The sequence below is a fragment of the Bison bison genome, unplaced genomic scaffold (genome assembly GCF_000754665.1).
Source record: "Bison bison bison isolate TAMUID 2011002044 unplaced genomic scaffold, Bison_UMD1.0 scf7180017864498, whole genome shotgun sequence".
NCBI classification, from domain to species: Eukaryota; Metazoa; Chordata; class Mammalia; order Artiodactyla; family Bovidae; genus Bison; species Bison bison.
The window spans coordinates 836,719-863,200 of NW_011495057.1; the positions used below are offsets into that span (position 1 = coordinate 836,719).

The window sequence follows — 26,482 nt, forward strand, 5'->3', positions numbered from 1 at the left end:
GCTGTGAGTTTGCTTTCTCACCTCTGTTCTGTCGGGTTTAGTTCTGTGAGAGCTGAGGGATGCCAGACACAGCCTTGCAAACCAGAAGGGTCTATAGATCTGCATTTCTTTGGTTAGTAAATCCCACTGCCCTGCCCTCCCCTCCAGTGGTGAAAAGAAAATGCTTGCTCTGGAGCCCGGGGTTCCTGCTTGTTTGGTTGTAAGGTGTCCTGTGTGTCTGTATTTTGACCCTTAACTGAATGCCTCTCCCAGGACGACTACACCCTGGCCTCCGGGACACCGAGCTCGGCATGTCCCTTGTCACACAGGAAGCTGGCCACAAAGTGGGGGAGAAGGTTGTGAAAGCCTCATACGTGGCGCTATTGCCAGTCATGTGACTGGGGCCGGCTGAGGGGTGACAGCACGTGTGTCCATGGTGGGCTCTACGCTCCAGGCTCATGTATGTGAACCTGCAGGGCGTATAGTGGGTAGAGGAGGCGTTTGGTTTGTTCAGAGAAAGGCAAAAGCAGCCCTCCAGAACAACTGCATTCCCTTGCCAGGGTGGTGGGCTTCCCTGGTGGTTCAGACCGTCAGAATTTGCCTGCAGGGTGAGAGACCCGGGCTCTATCCCAGGGTTGGGAAGATCCCCTGGAGGAGGACATGGCAATCCACTCCAGTATTCTTGCCTGGAAATTTTCATGGTCAGAGGAGCCTGGCGGGCTACAGTCCGTGGAGTCACAAAGAGCCGGATACGACTCAGCAAACTAACACGCATACACACCGGGGTGGTAGCCAAGATGATGGCATTTGAATTATTTGAAAACCACACAAATGAACCTAATAGATTTATATCATGTGACTTTCAGAAGAACCGAGGGGGTTCAGGGCTTGAGGGAGGCTCATTAGGAGAGGATTCATCCAGGAGGAAACTTATGACGAAGGTTTTGTTTTTTAGAAGAAGGCATTTGGTAAGAGAAGAGTGTTGCAGGGAGATGGAGGGCCAATCTTGGGATGTGGAAAGGAAGCAGGCAGACCCTGAGGGCGCGCTGTGAGCACCCAGCCCAGGCACCCTGTGCTCCTTCCAGCTTGGGCTCAGATCTTCCTCCCCGAAGCCTTCTCTGACCGCCTGCTTCCACTGCCATCCACCTGCTCGCCACACGGCCTCTGTCCATTTCTTGCTTTCCCTGGAGAAGGAAATGGCAGCCCACTCCAGTATTCTTGCCTGGGCAGTCCCATGGACAGAGGAGCCTGGTGGGCTACAGTCCATGGGGTCGCAAGAGAGTCAGACACGACTTAGCAACTAAACAACAAGAGCAGTTAAAATAGCCTCCCACTCTCGTGTAAGTTCTATGAGGACAGAGATTGTCATCTGTTTTGTTCACCGTGATACCCAGTGCGTGGTACAGACTACATGCTACATCCTTGTTTCTTGAATAAATAGGATATGGTAACAAAGAAGTATGGTGGGCTGTGTTTTGGGATTTAAAGAACTTAGGTGGAGAATTCAGAGACCTGAGTCTTGAAGCCAGGGCCAGCCTGGGAGGGCGGTCAAGTTCACTGGGCTGCAGTTCCCTCGCTAGTAAGATGGACACTGGCTGAGTCGACCACCGCCCTCCTCCGGACTGTGAGCTTCTAAGGACCTGCATGGTCAGAGGATGGTAGCAGTGAGCACCCTGACTACTCCAGACCACCTGGAGCTGTTAGTGTGGCAGTGGATTTCCGAGCCACGGGGTCAAGCTGGTGTTTGTAAAAAGAGTTGGATTTGTCTAAAGTTCTCCAAGTAGGTTTTTTCAAAAAGGGGGGTTAAGAGGCTAGATGTTAGTTTTTTACTCATTGTATTTATTTTATTTCTTGGCTGCGCAGGGTCTTCATGCTGTACAGGCTTTTCTCTAGCTGCAACGAGTGGTGGCCAGTCTTCATTGTGGTGCGCGGGCTTCAGCAGTTGCGGCTCCCAGGCTCCAGAGCACATGCTCAGTGGTTGTGGCACACGAGCCTAGTTGCTCCGCAGCATGTGGCACCTTCCTGGGCCAGGGATTGAACCTGTGTCTCCTGCATTGGCAGGAGATTCTTTACCACGGAGCCACCAGGGAAACCTGCTTGATACATTCACTTTTTATTACCACTTAATAAAGGCTTATTTCCCTTCCTTCCTTTCCACTAACTTATCTCACCCAACTCCTGCAGCCTGGAACCACCAGCAACTATTTGGGTCTGTAGATGGGTTAGCCATTGACTTTTAAAGCTTCTATTTCAGTGAACTAGAACTTTAGAAGAAAACTCAACAGGGGCAACCAGCTTGTTTTGGTTTCAAGCTCAAGGCTCTGCATGCCTCATAGTTTACCTTGAAATTACTGAGTATAAATCTACCTTCTCAGGGACTTCCCTGGTGATCCAGTGGCTAAGACTCTGTGCTCCCAACGTAGGGGACCCAGGTTCAATCCCTGGTTGGGGAACTAGATTCCACATGCCACAGCTAAGAGTTGACTAAAACATCTGGCATGCTGTAACTAAAGATCCCATGTGCTGCAACTAAGGCTCAACACATGCAAATAAATAAATAAAAATATTTTTTTAAGACTAAAATCATCTTCTCTTCCCAGGCCACTCCATTCCAGAAATTTCACCACCACTGGGGGACGATTCCTCCGAGGGGCCAACAGACCTTACCAGCCAAACCTCCAAGCCAGTCCTGATCCCTCCAAGAGATAATGAGGATTTATTTAGAGTGGAATAAAGGTGCTGCTCAAGTATGTCACCATAGAATAGGAAGAGAAATTATAGCCTGTAGAAACCTCAGGCCTGTAATGGTTAACTTGCTGGAGACTAGGTTTTCCTGCTCGTTTCTGTTGTTGCTGTTCAGTGGCTCAGTCATATCCAACTCTTTGTGACCCCATGAACTGCAGCATGCCAGGCTTCTCTGTCCTTCACTATCTCCCAGAGTTTGCTCAGGCTCATGTCCATTGAGTCGGTGATGCCATCCAACCATCTCATTCCCTGTTTCTTCATTTCTGAGAAGGGCTCATCTCTCAGCATTTGAAAGGATGTTTCTATAGCCCTGGGTTTCAACAGAACACTCCACAAGTGTAACCTGTTTGCCTCCTCTGATTTATCTCTTTAGGCATACTTCACTTGGCTTTGTTTTGCTTTCACCTCTGGAGGTCAGCAACCTTGGAGGAGCAACCTGTGATCATTTGGGTTTAGCTCCCAGCTCAGCCACTTACTGGCTTAGGTACTCAACCTCGCTGACCCCCACTTTCCTAAAAATCTATAAATTGGGATCAGAAGTCCTGCTTGGCAAGGTTATTAAAGGGTGTGGCTTCCCTGGTGGCTCAGTGGTAAAAGAATCTGCCTCCCAATGCAGGAACCGAGGGTTTGATCCAGGGATCAAAAGATCCCTTGGAGGAGGAAATGGCAACACACTCCAGTATTCTTGCCTGGAGAATCCCATGGACAGAGGAGCCTGGCGGGCTACAGTCCATGCAGGTCACAGAGTCGGACACGATTCAACAACAAAGTAGCTGGGCAGGGGTACGTGGCACACATCGGGTCCTCTAGACTGGCCACCATCCTTAGCAATTCCTCTTCACATTTGCTGCAAGAGCAAACTCTCATCCACTAAGCAAATATCTCGTGGCTTTCCTCCAAATACCTGTGCAGTCCAAGTGTCCAGCTCAATTATACGGCAGAATCTAATGGCCCAAGCTGGAGCTGAATTTTCATGCGTCCTTTTAATTAAAACATTGAATGCCTGATCACAGAAGGACATTGTTTGGTGATGTTGATAATGAAGTAGTCAGGGCTGCTGAAGTGTATCATTAGGAGGGTTGACAATAAACTCCATGCCCATAGAATGAAATGAATAGGAAGAGGGCCAGGAGGAAGCGGCCAGCGCGAGGGGCAGATGTAAGAGACGTGATGGATGAACTGCCCCCCGGGGCGAGGAATCCTCTCCTCAGAACTGAAGGCATTTGTTTACAGTTCATATAATAAAGGATTTCTTATTATAAAACTACAAGGAGAAAGTAATGGCATTCTTTTGAGACAGTATACATCCTGGCAGACATTGTATGTTCTGAGTGGCATCATTATCTGGCTTTTGGCCTTAACAATTCTTTTTTTAGCAGACAACGTATACATTATAAATTTTAAATAAATAATGCATGTATACTTTTTACATTAAAACCAAAACAGAACTGGCTGCCCTTTTTATACATATACGCGTGCTTAGTCACTTCAGTCACATCTAACTCTTTGCAACCCCATGAACCGTAGCCCACCAGGCTCCTCTGTCCATGGGATTTCCAACCAAGAATACTGGAGTGGTTAACCTCTTCCTTCTCCAGGGATCTTCCCAACTCAGGGTTTGAACCAGTGTCTCTTGTGCCTCCTGCATTGCAGGGGGATTCTTTACTGCTGAATCAATGGGGAAGCCCCATGCATATACATGAAAAAAATTAATGAAAGAAACTATACATTTAGTAAATGTGCAGAATATTAATATAAGCTCAGGAGGAATGCTAAAGATTTCAAATTCATAAAACTCATGTAAATTATTTTTCTGATTTGAATACATCTTTATGAATATAGAGATGTGGTAAGGCTTTATTTTGCACAGAAAGTGATTTTGTTTCTAATTCTTGTCCTCCTGTTATCATGATTCCCTGCATTGCTTAAGAAACTTGGCATAGTAAAGTGTCCATGTGTTTGCTCAGTCATGTCTACTCTTTGCGACCCCATGGACTGTAGCCCGCCAGACTCCTCTGTCCATGGAATTTTCCAGGCAAGAATATTGGAGGGGGTTGCCATTCCCTTCTCTAGGAGATCTTCCCTGCCCAGTATGGAATCCAGGTCTGCATTGCAGGAGGATTGTTTACCATCTGAGCAACCAGGGAAGCCCCTAGTAAGGTTTCCAGGGATTTGTATTTTGGAAACTAAATGCTCATTATTAATTAAAAAAAAAAAGCTAGCTAAACCCATATCCCATCATTTAGTAAATAGTCTTTATAATAAGGAAAAACTAATTGTTCATGGGATAAAATGTTTTATGTATTTAACTGCTATTCTAGTGATATTGCGCAACATCCCAAGTAACTAGGATGTTAACTCTTACTGTTTTGTTGCTTTTCAGGGCATTTTAATCATAGGGATGAATTTGAAATCATCAGTTTTACTGTTAGGGCCAAATCATTCTCATGGGCTTATGGGAATATATGCCACCAGGAAGTAGATTAATAGCTATAAAAAAACCACATGAAAAGGTTACTATAAAACTCAGATTAAAAAAAAAAAACTCAGATCAAAACCTGTGGTTTTCTGAATTTGCCGTCTACCAGCTTTCTGGAGCTTCTCTGTGGTAACATGATCTTTATGGCAACACCACTGAGCTCTGGACCCTTATGGTAATTAAGACAGCTGGGAAGTGCCCTGCACTCGCCCACAGCACCAGCCTTCACATAGGGAGGAAGGCCGCTTGCTGATCAGTACGCATCCGTGTTAACAGAGAGCACTCCTTTGGTAATGGTCGAAAAATAAGATAATGAAAGAGACTCTTGTTTTCCAAAAAGATAAGAAAAACAGACTGGATTGGGGCTGGGACCACAGAACTTGGGAGGGCTCTTTGTGGAGAGCCACAGCAGAAAGGAATTCTCTTTGCTGGTCAATTTTTCTGGCCTTCTGCACCATCATTCCCGCAGCGTTTCAATGTATTCTCTCCAACCGGCTAAGTACCCCCTGATCGGCGGCCCCATCAAACCCCGTCTTCTCCCTTTAAACAAATGTGTTGTTGGAAATAAGGGTGAATCAGGGAACTTGGAGTTTGTGGGCTGGGGACCAAGTTGTCAGCCTATTCTGAACTTCCACGGAATAGTCAAGGAGTTAGCCAGAGGGATTCTGACTTCCTTTGGCTTCCCCAGTGTTTTTTGTATAATACAGCCCTGGACACTGGAAGATGCATTCAGAACAGGAGCCTAGAATCTAGTTCAGTGGGACTAGAGCAAGGCGGGTAGCCTGAGGGAGGGCATGGATCCTGCAGACACGTTCTGTCCGTGGGCTGCTGAATTGCAGATGTGCTATTTGGGCCAGGCTCTGTAATAAACTGGCTCTCTCGGTGGTGAGGGGCACAGAAGTTTCACTTCCTGAGCTAGAATCTCTTCTCTGCAGCCTCGCCTCGATCCATTCCCTGCCCTTCCTACCCGCCCCTTGCAATGGGAATCAAGTCTCCCATCTCTGGAAAGTAATGCTAAGAAAACAAACACTACAAAGGCTGGTAACAGGGGGATATCTCTCTTGAATGTTTTCTGTGACCATCTAGGTCCAAGGAGGAGGGGGTCCCCCAGCTCCGTGAGCCAGCAGGGTTTCTTTGTAGTAGGCATCCGTATGTTTGGCCAGATGTCCTCCCAGCGGAGGGCAGAAAGGGAAAGATAAAACAGAATTTTTATGAAAAATAAGTCTCGGGAGGGAGAAAAAACAAGACAGAGAAAGTGTGTCAAATGGGACGGGAGGTGCCATCTGATGTTGATTAAATGCTGATAGAGTCAGCAAGGAGAAATGCATGTCACAAGGAAGTGACCCTGCTCTTCGGCATGTGGGCCAGTGACACTGTCTGGGAGCAGAGCTGTCAGACCAAGGTGTCCAGGAAGAAACCCAGCTCCGGCTGGCATGGCAGTCAGGGGAGGGAAGGACTCCCGCACCAGGAATCAGGATGCATTCTTTCTGATTCTGCTGTATCTGCCCTCACTCTCCCCATCAGTAACAGGACGATGCTTGACCAGGTGACCTCTAGGCAACCCTCTAGCCCCAGATTCTGTTATCTGCTGTCATCTCCCCTCTGACCAAATCTTCTGAGGCTCTTCTAATGGAATGTAAGAAATAGCCCTGGAGAGATGTGAAAAGTTCACCCCCCGCCAGGGTCCTAAAACCCAAAAGGAATGAAACCTCACAGCAGCCATGGAAGTGTCATTAGCCTTTCCACAGCAGCCTGGGGTCTACTCTCCTGTGTTTTACAGTTGCCACCAAAGCATGTTAACTGCTTTCTGAACGTGAGATGCAGCAGGTCTGTGGGTCTGCCTGTGCTTTTGTTGTTGTTCAGTCGCCAAGTCATGTCTGATTCTTCACAGCCCCATGGACTGCAGTATGACGGGCTTCCCTGTCCCTCACCATCTCCCAGAGTTTGCAAAAGTTCATGTCCATTGAATCGGTGTTGCCATCCAACCATCTCATCCTCTGCTACCCCCTTCTCCTTCTGCCTTCAATCTTTCCCAACATCAGGGTCTTTTCCAATAAGTCAGCTCTCTGCATCAGGTAGCTAAAGTATTAGATTATCAACTTCAGCATCAGTCCTTCTGATGAATATTCAAGGTTGATTTCCTTCTACCTGTTCTTCTCCCCTCCCAATTCCAAAAATATCTTCACTCTGCATGCGTGCTGCCACTTCACTTGTGTCCAACTCTTTGGGATCCTATGGACTGTAGCCTGCCATGCTCCGCTGTCCCTGGGATTCTCCAGGCAAGAATAATGGAGTGGGTTGCCATGCCCTTCTCTAGGGGAGCTTCTTGACCTAGGGATTGAACCCATGTCTCTTACATCTCCTGCATTGGTAGGCACGTTCTTTACCACGAGTGCCACCTGGGAAGCCTGGGTATAAGAGGACTTTGTTTCATTTTAAACTCTCAAGATTACAGAGAGTTTAAGAGTGGATGAACGTGTTTCTGTGTGTGTTCATTCTTTAGTTAAGAATGAACCGTTGAAAGTTTTCTTGTTTTATTTTTTTCTTTCTGGCACCTTCATGAGGTCAGCAGTGTTTTGTTACAGGGTGAGGCTGGATTCCAGTGCGAATGGAAGAGGAATCTTCCACTGAGATGAGAAGATCTCACACTAGGACTGGGGCCGTGGAAATGGATAGGAAAGCTTGACCAGAGAGGCAGTGGCACCGTGACGTAGGGGAGATATCATGCCGTTTGGAGTCAGACAGACCCTGGTTTAAATCCTAGCTATGATGTTTATAGGATGTCATTTTCAGCTCTTGCTCCCTGCTTGAAAGGTGATTATGTGAAGTCCCTAGATCAGAGTCTGGCACCAAGTAGGCAGTAAAGTGAAAGTATTAGTTGCTCAGTTGTGTCTAACTCTTCACAATCCCATGAACTGTAGCCCATCAGTCTCCTCTGTCCATGGGATTCTCCAGGCAAGAATACTGGAACAGGTTGCCAGTAAGTGAACATCAATAAATTGTAGATGAGATGATCATGACAAAAATATCTATAGGAAGATTAAAAATATCTGATGGTTGATTGAATTAGAGAATAATTAGGAGACTTCAAGATGTCTGAGTTTGAGTACCTGAAGGATTGGGATGGTGGTAGTATTTAGGGATGGAAATAAGTAAGTTGGGTGGAAGTTGGAGACCTGGCTTGGCAGGACTGGTACCGATGTCAGTTTTGGACACAGGAGGTGGCACTGAAACATCCAGGTGGCGATGGAAGAAGGAGGATGGAAAGGAAAGGAGAAAAAGCAGCGAGAAAAACACGATACTAAGAAGCTGGTTAGCTCTAGGTCTGTTTGATCAATGAGTCTCATTTTACAGATTCACCTTCAAGGGACTGGTTAACCAAAGGTTGATCCAGCACAACCATCTCCTAAAACAAACCTTAGTGCCTCAAAATGTGTTCCTCCAGTGAAGCATCTCCTAGACCTAGTTAGAAATGCAGTCTTGGCTCCTACCTCAGACCTACTGAATCAGATCTGCATTTCCACGTGATTTGTGAGCACTTCTTGAGAAGCATTGTTCTAACGCATGATGGCCAGACCTGCAGCATCACAGCCCCTGGGAACTTGGTGGAAATTCAGATTCTCAGGCATCTTCTCAGACTTCCTGAATTAGAAAGGCTGTATTTTAACGAGCCCTTCAAGTGAATCCAGTGGGATGGGATAGTGGTAGTATTGAGGGATGGAAATAAGAAAGTTGAAGAATCTAAGCCATGAATCACTTCTCTAAGCCATGGAAGAGCGAGCTTGAGCCCCCCACCCCTTGGGTGTATAACCCAGAACACTGGAGGAATTGGTTAAACCCTGGAAGTTAAATTTGAGGCATTGTTCTATGCTGTTTCTCTCATCATTTTGCATTAAACACAGCTGAAGGACTCTTTTCACTGAAGAAGGGCACTAGGCGTAAAATTACAAACCAAAGGGGAGGAACTTCGGCTGTGGCTTAATCTTCACAATTTATCCATCAAAAGTTATTGAGCACAATTCTAGGAGATCAGTCCTTTATGTGCTATTGCTCCTGGGGGACGCTATTAGTGAGATCCACATAGGAAAACCAGTCAGGGCGAGGAGGACCTTCCCGACATGCCTTACAATGTGATTTTCACATTAAAGTGTCCAGAGCCTTTGTCTTCTGTGTTTCTAATAAAACTATGGCAAGTTCCCTTTTTATGGGTTAGTTTCTGGAGTCCCTTGCAGAAGTGATGGTGGTTTACCACTTAGACTAGAGTGTTTTTCAAACAGTTCAACTGTGAGTAATAAAAATTTACCTCTTCCCATCAGAAATGTCTGGTTTTTCTGGTTGTTCCCTAGTTGTTATTCATATCTCTGTGATAAATAAGGGTCGGTGTCTGTTTCCTGCATATATGTAATGTACAAAAGTGGCTATATATTGAGCGTTTTAATCCTAAAATTACCTATATTTTCTGCTATAGTAAGTTATAGTACATTATTAAGTTATGTACTATATTATAGCCAGTGGCATGCTGGTAAACCAATTTGGGATGTGTGAAGGCATTATGAATAGTGTTTGCAAATTTCCATGGTGTAAATAGTCCCTCCAGGGTTGATTTCAAGCTGCCAACAATTTAACAACCAGCTCCCCAAATTCCTACCAATTTGACAAGTGACTCTTGAAAACAGTAGGAATTAACTCAAGTACACCGCTGAAACAAATGTCAAGGGAAAAGTCCCTTTTATTTATTTATGTTTTGGTTAGTTGTGTTTGAATTACTGTTGGTGCAACAGTGGCCGAAACAGGTAGATTTGGGTGTTTTAAGTCTTTTGTCATATAGAGATCTTATCATAATGGAATGTGATTTGGAAACTGTTTTATGAAACAAAGTTCTGTGCTATTTTCAAGGCATTAAATATGTTTATAATAACATAATGGCAATATTTAAGTTGTGTTAAATGTGTTGCTCAAGCGGTGAGTATGTTTGATTTTAAAATACCACTCAACCTATAGAAAGGCATATGTGAAAACTATATTCTTATAGTATTTAAACCAAAATGCAAAATTTTACTTCTGAAATGGTGTTTTTGGTTACTGTTGTTAAGATTTGCCTTTTCTTACAGGTATTCAAGAAGGAACACAATGTACCAAATGTAAAAATAACTGGGCACTGAAGCTTTCTATCATACTGTTATACATTTTGTGTGCCTTGCTTACCATCACAGTAGCCATTTTGGGATACAAAGGTAAGTACTGTTTTCTTTTTCCTTCTAAAAAGCAAGTTTCCTTTCCTTCATTTACACCTGAAAACACAAGTACATTTGCAGGCATGAAGGAGTTCATTAATACAATTCAGATGCAAAACTTAAACCTCTGAAGCTCCATCTTTACGTCTTGAGCTTCTTATAGCTGTGGAATCTGAAAGGACAGAAGGAGCAATTCCTCTTGAGTCATTTCAACCATAATCATGGTCCTTTTATGAGTTGTAATTTTTTTCCCTCTTTGTTGCTTTTTCCTGCTTATTTCCAGATACTCCCTCTTCCTCTGCCTTTTTTCATCTTACCTTTAAGAGGCTCCACAAAAACCCTGGAGTCAGCACACAGGAAAACTCTATTGACAGAGGATAAGACCTCCAGAGACACGACTTACGTCACCCGAGGACTGGCCTTATAATTCCCTTTTTTCCTCTTCAGCACATTTACTGTGGTCACTGTTGTTTATCTAGCTCCAGAAAAACACTGCCCTGTAGAAATGAAACACAGAGATGGCAGCACCATGTCAGCTGTGCTTTACGGCTTATCAGACATTCTTTGAACATGTCTGGTTTAAGATTGGTGCAGGATTTTTGCCCGAATCCCCCAGACTTGCAGATAAAGTGGGTTGGTTCTCCCCACCACCCACGGGCATTCCAGACACCACAGGTGAAGGTGTCCTGATTCAGAGTCACGAACTATGTAAACCCTCTTATAGAAAACAGCCATGGAAGCCTTACAGAGACACGTGAAACAGACGTGTCGTCTGGTTTCAGTGAGAGAGGCAGACATGGGGTCTGCTCATCTTTACCCTGACAGGTTAAGAGTGGAGAATTCCACACATTCCCATCTCTGTTCCCTGCCCCATCGATTTGACCTGGGGACAGAAAGATGCAAAGTGAATTCCCTCCAACTTGTAACTCCTCCCACTGTCCTCCCAGGATTTAGTGGTTTCCTGAGACAACAGTGTACTGGAATAAGAATGGTCCCTGTCCAGTTCTTGAGTCCACCATTTGAAGAGCAATTGCTACTGTTTATTAAGTGCTCGTTGACATGCCAGGAATTACGCTAAGTCCTTGTGTGGCTGTGTAACCTGGGTATGAATTGTAACCTCTCAGTGTTACTGACTTTTTACCTGTAAAATGACAGTCATGGTGTCATTCTTCAAGGTGCTTGGGATGAGCAAAGATGATATAACTGAGCCACCTGTTCTGGGGTTGGGCCCAGTAGAGCGGCTAAATCTCTCTCTTCCTTGTTGTTTAGTTGCTAAGTCGTGTTGAACTCTTTGCAACCCCGTGGACTACAGCACGCCAGGCTCCCCTGTCCTTCACTATCTCCCAGAGTTTGCTCAAACTTACATCCGTTGAGTTGATAATGCCATCTAATCATCTCGTCCTCTGTTGTCCCCTTCTGCTTTCGCCTTCAGTCTTTCCCAGCATCAGGGTCTTTTCCAATGAGTTGGCTCTTAGCATCAGGTGGCCAAAGTATTGGAGCTTCAGCTTCAGCATTAGTCCTTCCAATGAATATTCATGGTTGATTTCCTTTAGGATTGACTGGTTTGATCTCCTTGCAGTCCAAAGAACTCTCTCTTCCTTGCTTCTTCATAACTGTTTTTACAGTTCTAGCCATGAGAATGGCAAAACATATTAAAAATAATATAGTCAAGGCTTATGGAGTCCACTTCTAAACCTATTTCCATGGAAAATTGTGTGTGTTCCCATAGCGTGTTGACTGATGAACTTGGGCAGTGGAAATATGGAAAATTACCAGGCCTTTTTATCCAGTTGCAATGAGTTAATCTCACCCAGGATTAACAGAGCAAGTGTTAAGAAAGGCTATTAAATCATAGCGAAGGCAGGAGAAGGGGAGGAGGGGGAGGAAACCCAATGGGGAAAAGGACGGTGTTTTATGTCTTAGGCAACTCAGCCTGGCTACCTTCCTTTACTAGGTTATTGAGGTCATTACTCACTTCTCCACAACTTTCCCTAGTGAACTCAAATAAAGAAGAGGCTTGAAATCAAACCGTCATTTAACTGGTATCTTTAAGGCTGGGCTCTATGTGATGTCACGAAAGTAAACAGAGATGAGAAAGGTTTGAAGAAATACCTCTATGTGGTATTTTGTCATTTTTACCTCTGGGGAAAAAAATAAAAAGTCTAGAATCTTTAATTATACAGATAGATCCGAAGGAGGGGGCTTTGTTTGTTTGTTTTTAAAGTACAGATATTTCCTCTGTTTTTATGAGAGTGGAAAGGCCACGGCTCTGGCCTGTTTGTGTGGGTCCCTTTGCCTGGAACACATTTTCCCTCTTCTCCACCTTTTTCTCATGACTTTCTCTTCCTTCTTTCCCATCGTGTCTCCCTCAGACACGTGTCCCGCAAGCAGTCCCTGAGAGCTGAGTTGGGTGCCCACCTGCTAGTCCCCATGGCATCATTTTTCACCCTAGTCCCTGTTGCACTATATCACTATGGCCAATGGGTCTGTCCCACCACCCAAACTGTAAGCTCCAAGAAGACAAGAGGCTATCTTTTATTTATTAAATCTCCTACTAGCCCGTGGCTCATACTACATAATTGGGACCCAATAAAGTTTACTGAGTGAATTAACGAGAAGATGGATGGATGGTTGAATTGTAAATTATGACTGACTTCTATAAAGGCAATCAATCACTACCCGGTGACCTCTAAGGCAATTGATGCGACTCAGGGCCCTACCTGAAAGCTTAAAATCCCAAAGATCGCTTGGCCTGCTCTGGGTGTATCTCACCAGGATAAAGGAGGATGAGATTGAGGGGGTGAGACAAGTCAGAGTCAAGACCATGTTCTTATTCCTCTTTCTGTACTCCAAGGCCTCCATCCCTCAGGCGTCTACTGACAAAAAGAAGATAATACAACATGCAGTTTTTGTCTTTAAACACATACTTGATGAACTCAAATACTGATATTTTCCAGATGTGTTTTCTCTTTACTTTGAACAGTGATTCCTCTTTCTTATTGATAAGATTCTGGTGACCCAACATGGTAAGAGGCAGAAAGATAAGTTCTTCCTTCACACACATCCCTTTGAAGTCTGGAGAAACTCACTCCACTTTAAAAAAAAAAAAAAAGGAAGAAACAAAAAAGAATATTCAGTGAAGGAAGAGGTTTTTCTGAAGGAGAAGTTGGAAGGAAATAAAACAGAAACTCCATTATTTATCAGAGTTTGCAAAGGCATCTCCATAGCTTTTTCTTCAAAACTGTTCTTTGTGTGTATGTGTGTTAGTGTTAGTCACTTGGTCATGTCTGACTCTTTGCCACCCTATGGACTGTGTGTGGCCCAGAAGGCACCTCTGTGTATGGAATTCTCCAGGCAAGAATACTGGAGTGGGTTGCCATTCCCTTCTCCAGGGGATCTTCTCGACCCAGGGATTGAACCTGGATCTCCTACATTGCAGGTGGACTCTTTACCATCTGAGCCACCAGGGATGCCCCAACTGTTCTTTAGTTCTCTTTTTATATCACTTATGCAGATACAAGTTAGGATATAACTTAAGTTCCTTCCAGAGAATTTGCTGAACAAGTCAGAGAATTGCTGAGTCACCCAGACAGGTTCAGCATGCTAGTGGTGACTGTGCGGCATGTCAGCCACCTTACAAGAAGCCCATTCTTGGATGGTTACAGCTTGGTGCACCCTCTGTCCTGGACTATTTATCGTCCAGGCAGAAGCCACCTTCTAAGTTATGGGCTGTTTTTTCTCTGGAACATTCCCTGAACATGAAAGTCTTATTTTGTGGTCCTGCCCAGCTGGATGCTACCTTAAGGGATTTCAGCTAAAGAAGACAGACAGACATCTGAATCTTCCTCAGTAGGAACCTCCTCTAATACAACATTCCTAGTCACAGATGTCTGCCTTGCTGCTCAGTTCTGCAGGGTAGCATTACAGCTGGGTAAGCAAGCTTGCAAATGAGCATCAGAACACACTGTGTGGATGTTGTTAGAATCAAGGATAACACCTTCCCACCAGACAGTATTTTTGTAATGAAACCTGAAATAGTGTTCAAGGTAGAAATGTCTTTATTACATCCCAGAGGAGTGTACCTGGTATTACTGGGAAGTTCCAGATACCAATGAAGGGTTGTGTTTCCTACAGTCAAACTGGTAGACATCATCGTGAGCACCAGGCAGGACTCTATTCTCCTTTCCTGTCCCGGAGGCCCGGTCATGAGCTATATATCTCTGGACCTTCCACATCCATGTTTGCCCCAAACATGACAAGTACTTGGTAGACCTCTAAGAATGATGAATATAAAAGAAAGATAAAGAAGACATAGTCCTGAGACTTCTCTGGTCATCCAGTGGTTAAGAATCTGCCTTCCAACACAAGGGGCTCAGGTTCAATCCCTGGTCAGGGAGCTAAGATCACACGTGCTGTGGAGCAAATGAGCCCACGCAACTCAACTAGGGAGGAGCCTGTGTGCTATAACAAAGAGCCCACGTGCCATAACTAAGACCCAACCCAGCCATAAAAAATAAATATTAAAAATAAAAAGACCAGCAGACCATGAGTTGGTCCTCTTAACAAGAAAAAAGACACAATTCTTATCCTCAAGGGATTTTTCTTGGAAGAAACCATATTTAGGAAAAAGAAATACTCAATGAGAGGCAAAGTGGAATTACAGAGTAAGCATGGATGTTGGAGTTAGATCTCCTGGCCTGGAATCCCACTTAGTCCCTTATAAGCTGTGTGACTCTAAGGAAGTTACTGGACATCTCTGGGCCTCGATTTTTTTCATGTGTGAAATAGCAGTCATAAGGATTAACCGCAATGATGATGTGATACATCTTGGAAAGAGTGAGGCAATCTGTAGAGGCTGATTTTATTGCCATTCAGATACAGGGTCTGTCGGTGTGGAATCGGATCATCAGGGAAGGCTTAGCACAATGGGCCAGTGAGATTCAGGGTAGACCTTAAAGAATGGGTGGAAGCAAGACAAGGGAGGAAAAGGTTAGTGGCCCAGATCAAGGGCTTTTATAGGACTTCCCTAGTGGTCAAGAATCTGCCTGCCAGTGCAGGGGACACAGGCTCAATCCCTGGTCCGGGAAGGTCCCACATGCAGTGGGGCAGCTATGCCCATGTGCCACAACCACTGAGCCTGTGATCTAGAGCCCACGCTCCACACAAGAGAAGCCACCACAGCGAGAAGCCCACCTGCAGCACCTGGAGAAAGCCCACAAGCAGCAACCAAGACCCAGTGCAGCCAAAAGTAAAGAAATTAAAAAAAATTTAAAAACACTGGAGGGGACACATATATATTTATGGCTGATTCATGTTGATACATGGTAGAAACCAACACAATATTATAAAGCAATTATCCTTCAATTTAAAATACTTTAAAAAAACCAAGCACTTTGATAGAAAAGGTGTTATTGTTGGATTATCCTAGAGAATTGAGCTTTGAGGGTACTTGAAGAGGGGCAATGTTTCATATATATGACACTTAAAGTAATATTTGAAGATAAAAGTCTGTCAAGAAACACTTTCCAATAAAGGGGACCATGTTAAAAAACAGACTGCTTGGACCCTTCTGTGTTCCCTGTTTGTCTTCCTCATGTGAGGACAATCTACACACCGAGGTCTCCCTCCAAAGACGGGGAGTTTCTAGGGTCAGAGAGGATGTCTGCCACTATTTTCCTGACTGAGAATTTGTGCTAATGAGTTAAGAGTAAAAACTGGTGAAAATGCTGTGTATTTTTACAGCAAGTGTTACTTCTGGTCTCCATCAGTCTAGCATTTTTAAGCAGTCGCAAGCTGCCAGCTTTGCAACCCTGAAGTTTGCAGCTTTATATCCAACTCCTATTTTTAAACACAGATACACCGCCCTGGTGCCTACAGCCAGTTCATTAGCCCTTGTGGGCGGGGCAGAGAGTTTTCTAGCACCAAAGAGAAACCTAACAGATTTTTTAAGTGGGTGTATTTATTCCTTTTACTCTATACAAACCTGAATGATCTGTCTATGACAGTTCTGGGTTTTTAAAAAGTAAAATGGAAGACAAATTAGAGAGGGTTGAAAATGACTGCCTGTCAACATATTCAGAGGTTTCTCTGGCTTCCAGGAAAAAGGGGCAGGACTTAAGGTCCCTGTGTGTGGTTTGAGGACAGACTGAGGCTTGTGTTTTGATTTGAGAATCAAAACTGAACCTAAGCTTGTAAACATTCCATGTTTTATTTTTCTAAAGGCTAGCTTTGCTAAAATGCAGATGAAACATTTTGTTCTTTGGAGTTTCTAGGAATAAGCATGCCTATCAGACAACCCTCAGATTATTTTAACTGTATCTCTGGGTCTATATAATAATTTTTTGAAAAAAAAAAAAAAGATAATTATTCAACTAAATGCCATGCTCATTGCCAATGCCAAGGCCTCCCTGGGTTGGTTTGTATGTTTGTTTGCATAACCTCTAGCTCAGTTGATTCTTTTTCCACAGGCCTCGGCAACCAGCAGGCATGTTTATTTAAATAAACAACGTAATGAATAAATCTGTGATGAATACCTACTACGCGCCACACACTGAGCTAAGAGCTAGGGATAAAACCAGCACCAATTTTCCTGCCCTAAGGGGTATTGGGGACTTCCCAGGTGGCGCTAGTGGTAAAGATCCTGCCTGCCAATGCAGGAGACGTAAGAGACTCGGATTCAATGCCTGGGTTGAGAAGATCCCCAGGAGGAGGGCATGGCAACCCATTCCAGTATTCTTGCCTGGAGAATCCCATGCACAGAGGAGCCTGGTGGACTACAGTCCATAGGTTGCAGAGTCAGACACAACTGAAGTGACATAGCACACACGCACGCAAGGGGTCTTGGAGTAGCGAAACCATGACAACACCATGATGGGAGTCCTGTGATCATGAGAGAGACCCCCAGCAAGATAAACTTCAGCGTAGGTTTCCCACAGGATGTGACCAGCTGAGTCTTGAAGAGCAGGGAGGGCTTAGCCTGGGGAAGAAGCCTGGGAAGAACATTCTAGGTGGGGAGAAGCATGCATGGAAAAGCTTGGGGGAGAAAGTGTTTGATGCAAGCCACACGTTTCATTATGACTGAACTGGAGAAGCCTGGGGAGGAGCACAAGCAGCTTCTCCAGGGAAGGTGCCGGGAGCCCTGGGGCTGGTTCACTTTAGGTCACACAGATGCTTGGGAACATACATCTGCTCCTTGACGAGAGCTCCAAGAATCTTCTCACGTGGTCCTGCATGGCTAGAAGGCTTGCTGAATAAAATAGACTGGATCCATTAGCCTACAAGTAATATGTAAACCATAGCCATGCTTTAAAAAATGAGTCGTCATTTTTTCAAAAGCTGTCAATACCAAGAGGAACAGTCAGCCTTGATCTCAAGCTGCTGGAGGTTAGATTTCATGGGAGTCACTTCTGGAGAGAGACACTCTTATTTGACATGCTATCCTTTTTATTTTTTATTTTTTCACTTTTTATACTTGATTTGTTTCTACATTTTTATTGGAGATATTTGACAATATTATATTAGTTTTGGTGTCAAACATAGTTGATTCAGTATTTTTACAGATTATATTCCATTTAAAGTTATTACAAAATAATGGTTATATTTCCCTGTGCTCTACAGTTATCCTTGTTTTTTATTTTATTCATAAATTGTATCCCTTAATCTCCTACCCCTCTTGTCTCTCCCCTCTTCCAACTGGTAACCACTAGTTTGTTCTCTGTGTCTGTGAGTCTGTTTCTGTTTTGTTATATATATTAGCTTGTTTTATTTTTTAGATTCCACATATAAGTGACACTATACAGTATTTATCTTTCTTTGTCTGACTTATTTCACTAAACACAATACCCCCAGGTCCATCCATGTTGTTGCAAATGGCAGAATTTCGTTCTTTTTTATGACTGAGTAATATTTCATTGTGTATATATGCACCACATCTTCTTGATCCATTCTCCCCTTGATGGTCACTTAGTTGATTCCTTATCTTGGCTATTGCAAATATTGCTGCTATGAACATTGAAGTGCATACATCTTTTCAAATTAGTGTGTTCATTTTCTTCAGGTACATACCCAGATGTGGAACTGCTGAATCATGTGGTATCTCTGTTTTTAGTTTTTTAAGGAACTTCCTGACTGTTCTCCATAGTGGCTGTACTAATTTACACTTTCACCAATAGTGTACTAGGGTTCCCTTTTCTCCACATCCTCACTAATATTTGTTATCTGTAGACTTTCTGACCCGTATGAGACATTGTGGTTCTGACATTGTGGTTTTGACTTGTGTTTCTCTGGTGATGAGTGATGTGGAACATTTTTTCACTTACCTGTTGGCCATCGTATATCTTCTTTGGGAAAATGTGTATTCAGGTCTTCTGCCCATTTTTTAAATTGGCTTGTTTTTTGATATTGAGTTGTATAAGCTGTTTATATATTTTGGATATGAACCCCTATGAACCATATCATTTGCAAATATCTTCTCTCATTCAGTAGGTTATCTTTTCATTTTGTCAGTGGTTTCCTTTGCTGTGCCAAAGTTTTTGAGTTTAATTAGGTTCCATTTGTTTATTTTTGCCTTTGCTTCCTTTGCCTTAGGAGACAGTTCCTAGACATTTTAGAATGATAAATTTATAACCATAGAGAATTCTTCTGAGAATGATTAAGAGCAGTGGCTTTCATTTAACACTGCATCACTAACTTTTCCAGTAATATACAGTCAGGAAAATGCTGGGGGAAAAGTCTTCTTGGGAAATTATTATTATTTGGAAACCCACTTAGACATCTTCTTGTGAACTGTTGAAGATTCACATGTCACTAAGGAGAAGCAGATTGTCAGGCCTTAGTGGTGAACTCAGGACAGAAAGTGGCAAACACCCTTGACTTTGCATCTCTTTTACTAGGACTTTATGTATAAACTTGAGCTAGGTGTTCTTTGCTATGTTCCTTGCAGATAAGTGAGTCATACTTGCCAAGAATGGCAGGGAGTCTGAGTGACACAATTTTGTAAATAAATTACAGTGTTATTCTTCCACCTATGGAAATTAAGGGCTTCCCTGAGAAGGAAATGGCACCCCACTCCAGTGTTCTTGCCTGGAGAATCCCAGGGACAGGGGAGCCTGGTGGGCTACCGTCTATGGGGTCGCACAGAGTCGGACACGACTGAAGCGACTTAGCAGCAGCAGCAGCAGCTGGTGGCTCAGGGAAATGGAAATTAATATAAATGATAATACAGATTGAGGACTTTCATAATACAAAAAAATTTAGTGAGTTCTAAACTATTTCTAGAGTCCCCAAGGCACTACATAATCATGAGAACAGCTAAGAACCTAGAGTTCTCAACCAACTAAACTGCCATTGGGATTTGCAACAAGTATGTTATTTATTTTCCTAAAAGAATGGCTTTTCCCCTAGATTTGATTTCATTTATACTTTTTGTTTTATTATGCTTCCTTTATTCTGTCATGAAATGATCTCTTGTTGAAACTGAAAGATAAAATGTGAGCAGGTATGTGCATTAATCCATTGATTTCCAAATCTTAGTTGTAGAGAAAATGGACAATGTTACAGGTGGCATGGAGACATCTCGCCAAACCTATGATGACAAGCTCACAGCAGTGGAAAGCGACCTGAAAAAATTAGGTAATCTGCAATGAGCGTGAACTATGAAGTTGAATCCCTGTAACTCAGCGGTCCCTACCTTCTTGGTACTAGACACTGATTTCATGGAAAACAATTTTTCCACTGACCGGGGGTGGGAGGGAGGATGGTTTGGGGATGATTCAAGTGCATTACATTTACTGTACACTTTATTTCTATTCTTATTACATCAGCTCCACCTCAGGTCTTCAGACATTACATCCCAGAGGTGGGAGACAGCTGCCCTAACCCAACTCTATGTAAATGACCACAGTTTGTTTTTTTTTTTTAAGAATGACATGGCTCTAAACTCACATTCACCCAGAAAGACCTTAAACTTTCATGTTGTGTGTTAATCTTTCCTCATGATTTAATTCAAAAGCTTTAAAATTTTAAAATTAGGGACCAATTTTGAAGTTGAATCCCCTCCCCCCCAAAAATACTATTGTGTACCAAATAAAATCTGAAGATCAATCCTGATGAAAAAAAATCATAGATACCCTTTATCAGAGGCTCTTTTATAAAATGCTTGGTAAATTCTTATTTGAAATATTTTAAACTGTACAACGGAGAAGGCAATAGCACCCCACTCTAGTACTTTTGCCTGGAAAATCCCATGGATGGAGGAGCCTGGTAGTCTGCAGTCCATGGGGTCGCTAAGAGTCAGACACGACTGAAGCGATTTAGCAGCAGCAGCAGCAAACTGCACAAAATAATTGTAGAAATTAATTTTAAGAAATAGAAGATTCCAGCCTATTTTATCCTGTGATTTTTCTTCCCCCAAATTTTTAAAGAAGAATTTTGGTGATTTTGAGAAACAGAAGATTCTAGCCTATTTTATTACGCGATTTTCCCCCCAATTTTTAAAAGAATAGTTTTGGTGAACTTAACAAATAGAAGGTTATTGCCTTCTTGTCATCCTTCCTAGTGTTCTAGAAACAAGTAAATTCCTCCTCCTTCCATGAGAAAAGTGTTCACTCAAATTAATCTTTGCTGGTATTCTGCACCCTTTCCAATTCCTGAGGACCCAGGTCTAACAGAGATGTGGATTACACTAATGCATGCAGTGAGCACATGACACAAGTTTTCTGTCCAAAATAGGGCACATTCCAGTTAGGAATAAAACTATTTTATTCTTGGGAATCTGTGACCTCACTCGAACACGTCTCCATCCCACCAACCTGAGTAACATGTGTCTGATTCCAGGGGACCAAACAGGAAAGAAAGCGCTCAGCACCAACTCAGAACTCTCCACCTTCAGGTCGGACATCCTGGATCTCCGTCAGCAACTTCGTGAGATCACAGAAAAGACCAGCAAGAACAAAGATACGCTGGAGAAGTTACAGGCAAGCGGGGACGCGCTGGTGGACCGGCAGAGCCAACTGAAGGAAACTTTGGAGAATAACTCCTTCCTCATCACCACTGTCAACAAAACCCTGCAGGCGTATAACGGCTACGTCACGAATCTTCAGCAGGACACGAGCGTGCTGCAGGGCAACCTGCAGAGCCAAATGTACTCTCACAACGTGGTCATCATGAACCTCAACAATCTGAACCTAACCCAGGTGCAGCAGAGGAACCTCATCACGAATCTGCAGCGCTCAGTGGATGACACGAGCCAGGCGATCCAGCGCATCAAGAACGACTTCCAGAACCTACAGCAGGTCTTCCTTCAAGCCAAGAAGGACACGGACTGGCTGAAGGAGAAGGTGCAGAGCCTGCAGACGCTGGCTGCCAATAACTCCGCCTTGGCCAAAGCCAACAACGACACCCTGGAGGACATGAACAGCCAGCTCAGCTCCTTCACAGGGCAGATGGACAATATCACCACAGCCTCCCAAGCCAACGAGCAGAACCTGAAGGACCTGCAGGACGTACACAGGGATGCGGAGAACAGAACGGCGGCCAAATTCAGCCAGCTCGAGGAGCGCTTCCAGCTCTTTGAGTCAGACATTGTGAACATCATCAGCAATATCAGCTACACGGCCCACTACCTGCGGACGCTGACCAGCAACCTGAACGAAGTCAGGACCACGTGCACAGACACACTGACCAAACACACGGATGATCTGACCTCCCTGAACAACACGCTGGCCAACATCCGTTTGGATTCTGTTTCTCTCAGGATGCAGCAAGATTTGATGAGGTCAAGGTTGGACACGGAAGTGGCCAACTTGTCAGTGATTATGGAAGAAATGAAGCTGGTAGACTCCAAGCATGGTCAGCTCATCAAGAATTTTACCATCCTGCAAGGTAAGTGGAAATTCTGAACTTCACATTGTTATCTATGATTGTAGAACAAATGACCCCCAAACTCGACAATTTAAAACAATAAGCCTGTATTATTGTGTAGTTCCTGTGGGTCAGGGATTCGGGAGTACCTTAGTGTAAGTCGGTGGTTTGGGCTCAGTATCTCTCATGAGGTTGTAGTTAAGATGATGGCTGGAACTACAGTCTTCTTATTTATCTATTTTTGGTTGTGCTGGGGCAGGGAGGTCTTTGTTGCTGCTCGCAGGCTTTCTCTAGCTGCGGCAAGTAGGGGCTCCTCTCTAGTTGCGGTGCATGGGCTTCTCGTTGCAGAGCGTGGGCTCCAGGTGCTTGGGGGCTTCAGTAGTTATGGCACCTGGGCCTAGTTGCCCCGAGGTATGTGGAATCTTCCTGGAACAGGGATGGAACTCATGTCCCCAGAATTAACCACTGGACCACCAGGGAAGCCCTGGGGCTGTAGTCTTCTGAAGCTTTAATTGGGGCTGAGGAGCTGCTTCCAAGATGGCTCATTCATATGGCTCTTGGACTTGTTGGTTATTGGCAGGTAGCCTTGGTTCCTCATCATGTGAAATTGCTTGAGTGTCCTCACAGCAGGGTAGCTGGCTGCCTCCAGAGCAAATGATCCAAGAGAAACAGAAAGAAGGAAGCCAAGATGTCTTTTAGCCTCAAAAGTCACATACCATCATTCCACCATATCCTCTCCTTTAGAAACAAGTCACTAAGTCCATCTCACACTCAAAGGGGAGGGGAATTAAGTTCTATTTCTCAAAGGGAAATAGAAGGGAAGCATAACTAAGAATTTGTGGACAGTGCTTAAAGGTGTTCCATTAAATGTTTGTAAATGAAAGACTGGTTAATTTGGAATTTTTCAGTGCCTAGCTATTTCAGTGCCACAAATTGGGCTCCTTTGGAAGAAAGATTCAATCTTTTAGATCATGGAGTGACCATTAAGAGGTTGCTACTTCCAAGTGCCAAGAACAATGGATGACTGGCCATCATAGTAACTGTAAGGCCACAGGGGAGGGAAATGACGTGACTTACATATAAAATCTGAGTTTTACTCCAAACCAGGTCATCTGTGTAAACTGAAAGTCCTTGGACCAGATTAGATCATTTTTGAGCTTTCAGGAAAACAATCATCATCAGAATGACTTCACTAAGAAGAAGGCCAATGAACTTCATTTTATTTCCTGACAGTAACAGAGATAGTATATTGTTTAAACTAGGAGAATGAAAAATAGCATATCTGGACTTCAGCGAGGCTCCTGGCAGTGGTACCCTTCAGAACAAGGTGGAGCAATCAGTGCTGGATGAATGATCAATTAATGGGTTTATTGGTTGTATTCGTTTTCTGTGCTGCATAGCAAATTACTAAAACTCAGCACTTACAGCACCCATTTCTCATCTCACAGTTTCTATGGTCAGGAGTCTGGGCACAGTAGAGGTGTATCCTTTGCTTAGGGTCTTGCCCAGGTATAGGCTCAGTGAGGGGCTGTGGTTTCATCAGAGTCTTGACTAGGGAAAGCCTCATTTCCACGCTCCTTCAGGTTCTTGGCAGAATTCATCTGTTGGCAGTCCGGATGGTAAGATGGGCTGTCAGGTCCTAAAGGTCACCCCAGCCCCTTGCCATGTGGCCATCTCAAACCATTGCAGCTTCTTACACCCAGCAAGGGAGTCTCTCTCACTCCAGCCTGCAAAGATAGAGTCTTATATAATGTAGCCTAGTCAAGAGAGTGACATCCCATCACCTTTGCCATATACAGTTGGTCAGAAGCAGGTTACAGGTTCCATGCTTAAGGGGAAAGGATTATACAAGGGCATGAGTCACTGGGAGTCACCCTTGGGTGTGAATGCCATGCTAGTTGAGTGAATATAAAGAGTGATAGTTAAATGAGCCCCTCTGAGCCTGGAAGCAGAGCTGAGTGGCAGATGGCAGGGCCCGCTCAACAGCTTTGCTGGGACTAGCATGAGGACGTGGATGAAGGCCAATACTTGTGTGATGTGAAACTGTGTATACTAACAGGTCAGAGAATCTTGATCCAAAATGGTCTGCAGAGGCTGAAACAGTAAAGAGATGCCAACAAAATGAAGTAGATGGGGGAGACATGAAAATCCCCAGTTGTAGATAGAGAAGACCAAACACAAATGTTGATGGGGGAGGGCGGTGGGCATGACTTAGAGGAAGCGTGCATGAAAAGCGTGGGGCGTTTTAGTAGACTGTAAAGCCACTCAGTGTGTCTGCCAGGGAAGCTCATGTGATCTTTTGCTGTATTAATAAAAATATGATATCCAAAATGAGGAGGTGATACTCCCTCCTTTTAGCATGGCAAAACCACTCCCTGAGGATAGTGTGTATGTTGGGGAGTCCGATCAATAGGGGATGCTCACAGACCAGCATGCTCAGAAAAATAGGACCAGGGTGAGTGATGGGGTCTAGAAACCATGTGCCGTGAAGAAGGATCGAAGAATCTGGAACTTTAACCTATAGGAGAGACTGCTTAGTGCGGAATAAGGCAGCTGTTTATAACTATTCAAAAGGCTGTCATGTGGAAGAGATTTTAAATGACATCTGAGGCGCTCCAGAGGGTGAAACAAAGACTAGTGGGTACTCATTAAAGGAAAATAAGTTTTAGTTTTTATGCAGTATTACTTATAAAAATTGCTGTTGCTTGAAAATATAATGGGTTCTGTGAACCGTATGTGTGCCCCAGCTATAGAGGGGCTGGACAATGCCTGTCAGGGGTACTGTAGGTGAGAGTCATACTCTGAATAAAGAGTGGGCTTTCACACAGCCAGACAGTTCTTCAGTGCTTGATTTATTTATTACCTATATTTATTATTTATTTCTTTTCCCCTATTCCTTCTCGACTGAAATTCAGAATGAGGGGAAATCTCAGCAGACTTGCAGTCTCATAAAATAAGTGCTTTCTAATTGTCTCTTAAAGTTGTAATACCCTCAACAATCCTAACATGGTATTCTGGATATTTTCTAGCTATAAATGTTTTTGGAGATGTCATTTCCTTGGAGAAGGGGGACTACAGTCCATGGGGTTGTAAAGAGTTGGCCATGACTTAGCGACCAAACACCACCAATAAATGACAATAAATAGATTAACAATATCTAGATTGAGATATTTATTAACAATAAATAGATTCAGAGCCTGCCTTTAAATGAGTTAATGTTTCCATTCTGATTATTTTTATCAACTGAAGTTAAGTATGAGTGTAACGAGGGCTTTTCATGAATTACCCCTGTGACACCCACTCTGTAAAGCAGATGTTCAAAAACTCATTGCCAGTTATACATAAGGAAACTAAGGCTTCGAGGGGTTTAAGGAACTTGCTTAAATTTACAGAATGATAAGTAGCTAAACGGGATCTGAGCCCAGACTGTCTGGTGCAAAGCCTGTGATGCGAACCCCATAGATAATCACAGAAAATGCATGCCCTTCCTCCTGGCTGCCCCAGGGGAGTCTATGAGGCCAAGAAGACAGGATTTCACTCTAAGTGTGAGGGGGAGTTTTAAGGAAGGTGGTGACATGACCTGATTTATATTTTTGAAAGGTCATCCTGGATGCTGGGGGAAGAACAAATAACCAGGAAGTGATCCTGGAGGCAGTGGTCCAATGAGGGGTGACGGACCCATTGTGGGTGACTTGGGATGGATGGTAGCATGCATGACCAAAGTGGGTCTTCTCAGTCAGGAGGAATTCTGGAGAGAGAATCAAGGGTAGCCATGCCCTTCACCAGACAATAGCCTTGACTGGCCTTCTGTGGCTATGCCTGCAGGGTGAGGAACACATGGGCTGGAGGGGCTGTGAATGTTCAGAGCCCGCCCAGATCCCTTCTTGATCACATTTGGTGTGTAAGACCCTAGATTTCTCTCCCCAAAGTGTCCCAAGCCCAAAGGGTACATTGACGGAGTGGAGTGCTGTGGGCAGAAACTGGACACGGGATCAGGCCAGCTGTGAGGAGCTGGACAAGGCTCGTGGATGGATCAGACATGAGCAGGGTGGAGGAATGGGCATCTCCTAAGTGTTTAGCTTGAGCAACAAGGTGGATTCTGGGGAAGATTGAAGGCAGGAGGAGAAGGGGGCGACAGAGGATGAGATGGTTGGATGGCATCATCAACTCAATGGACATGAGTTTG

At 44.0% G+C, this 26,482-nt stretch overlaps 1 protein-coding gene across 1 annotated transcript in view; it reads left to right on the forward strand.

The window, feature by feature from the left end:
• Positions 1 to 26,482, forward strand: part of COLEC12 (collectin sub-family member 12) — a 186,039-nt gene that overhangs the window by 135,650 nt on the left and 23,907 nt on the right. Inside the window, exons 3-5 of the mRNA XM_010828904.1 lie at positions 10,315 to 10,437; positions 19,969 to 20,067; positions 21,271 to 22,317. Coding sequence (XP_010827206.1) covers positions 10,315 to 10,437; positions 19,969 to 20,067; positions 21,271 to 22,317 — 1,269 coding nt within the window. The remainder of the gene's footprint in view (positions 1 to 10,314; positions 10,438 to 19,968; positions 20,068 to 21,270; positions 22,318 to 26,482) is intronic.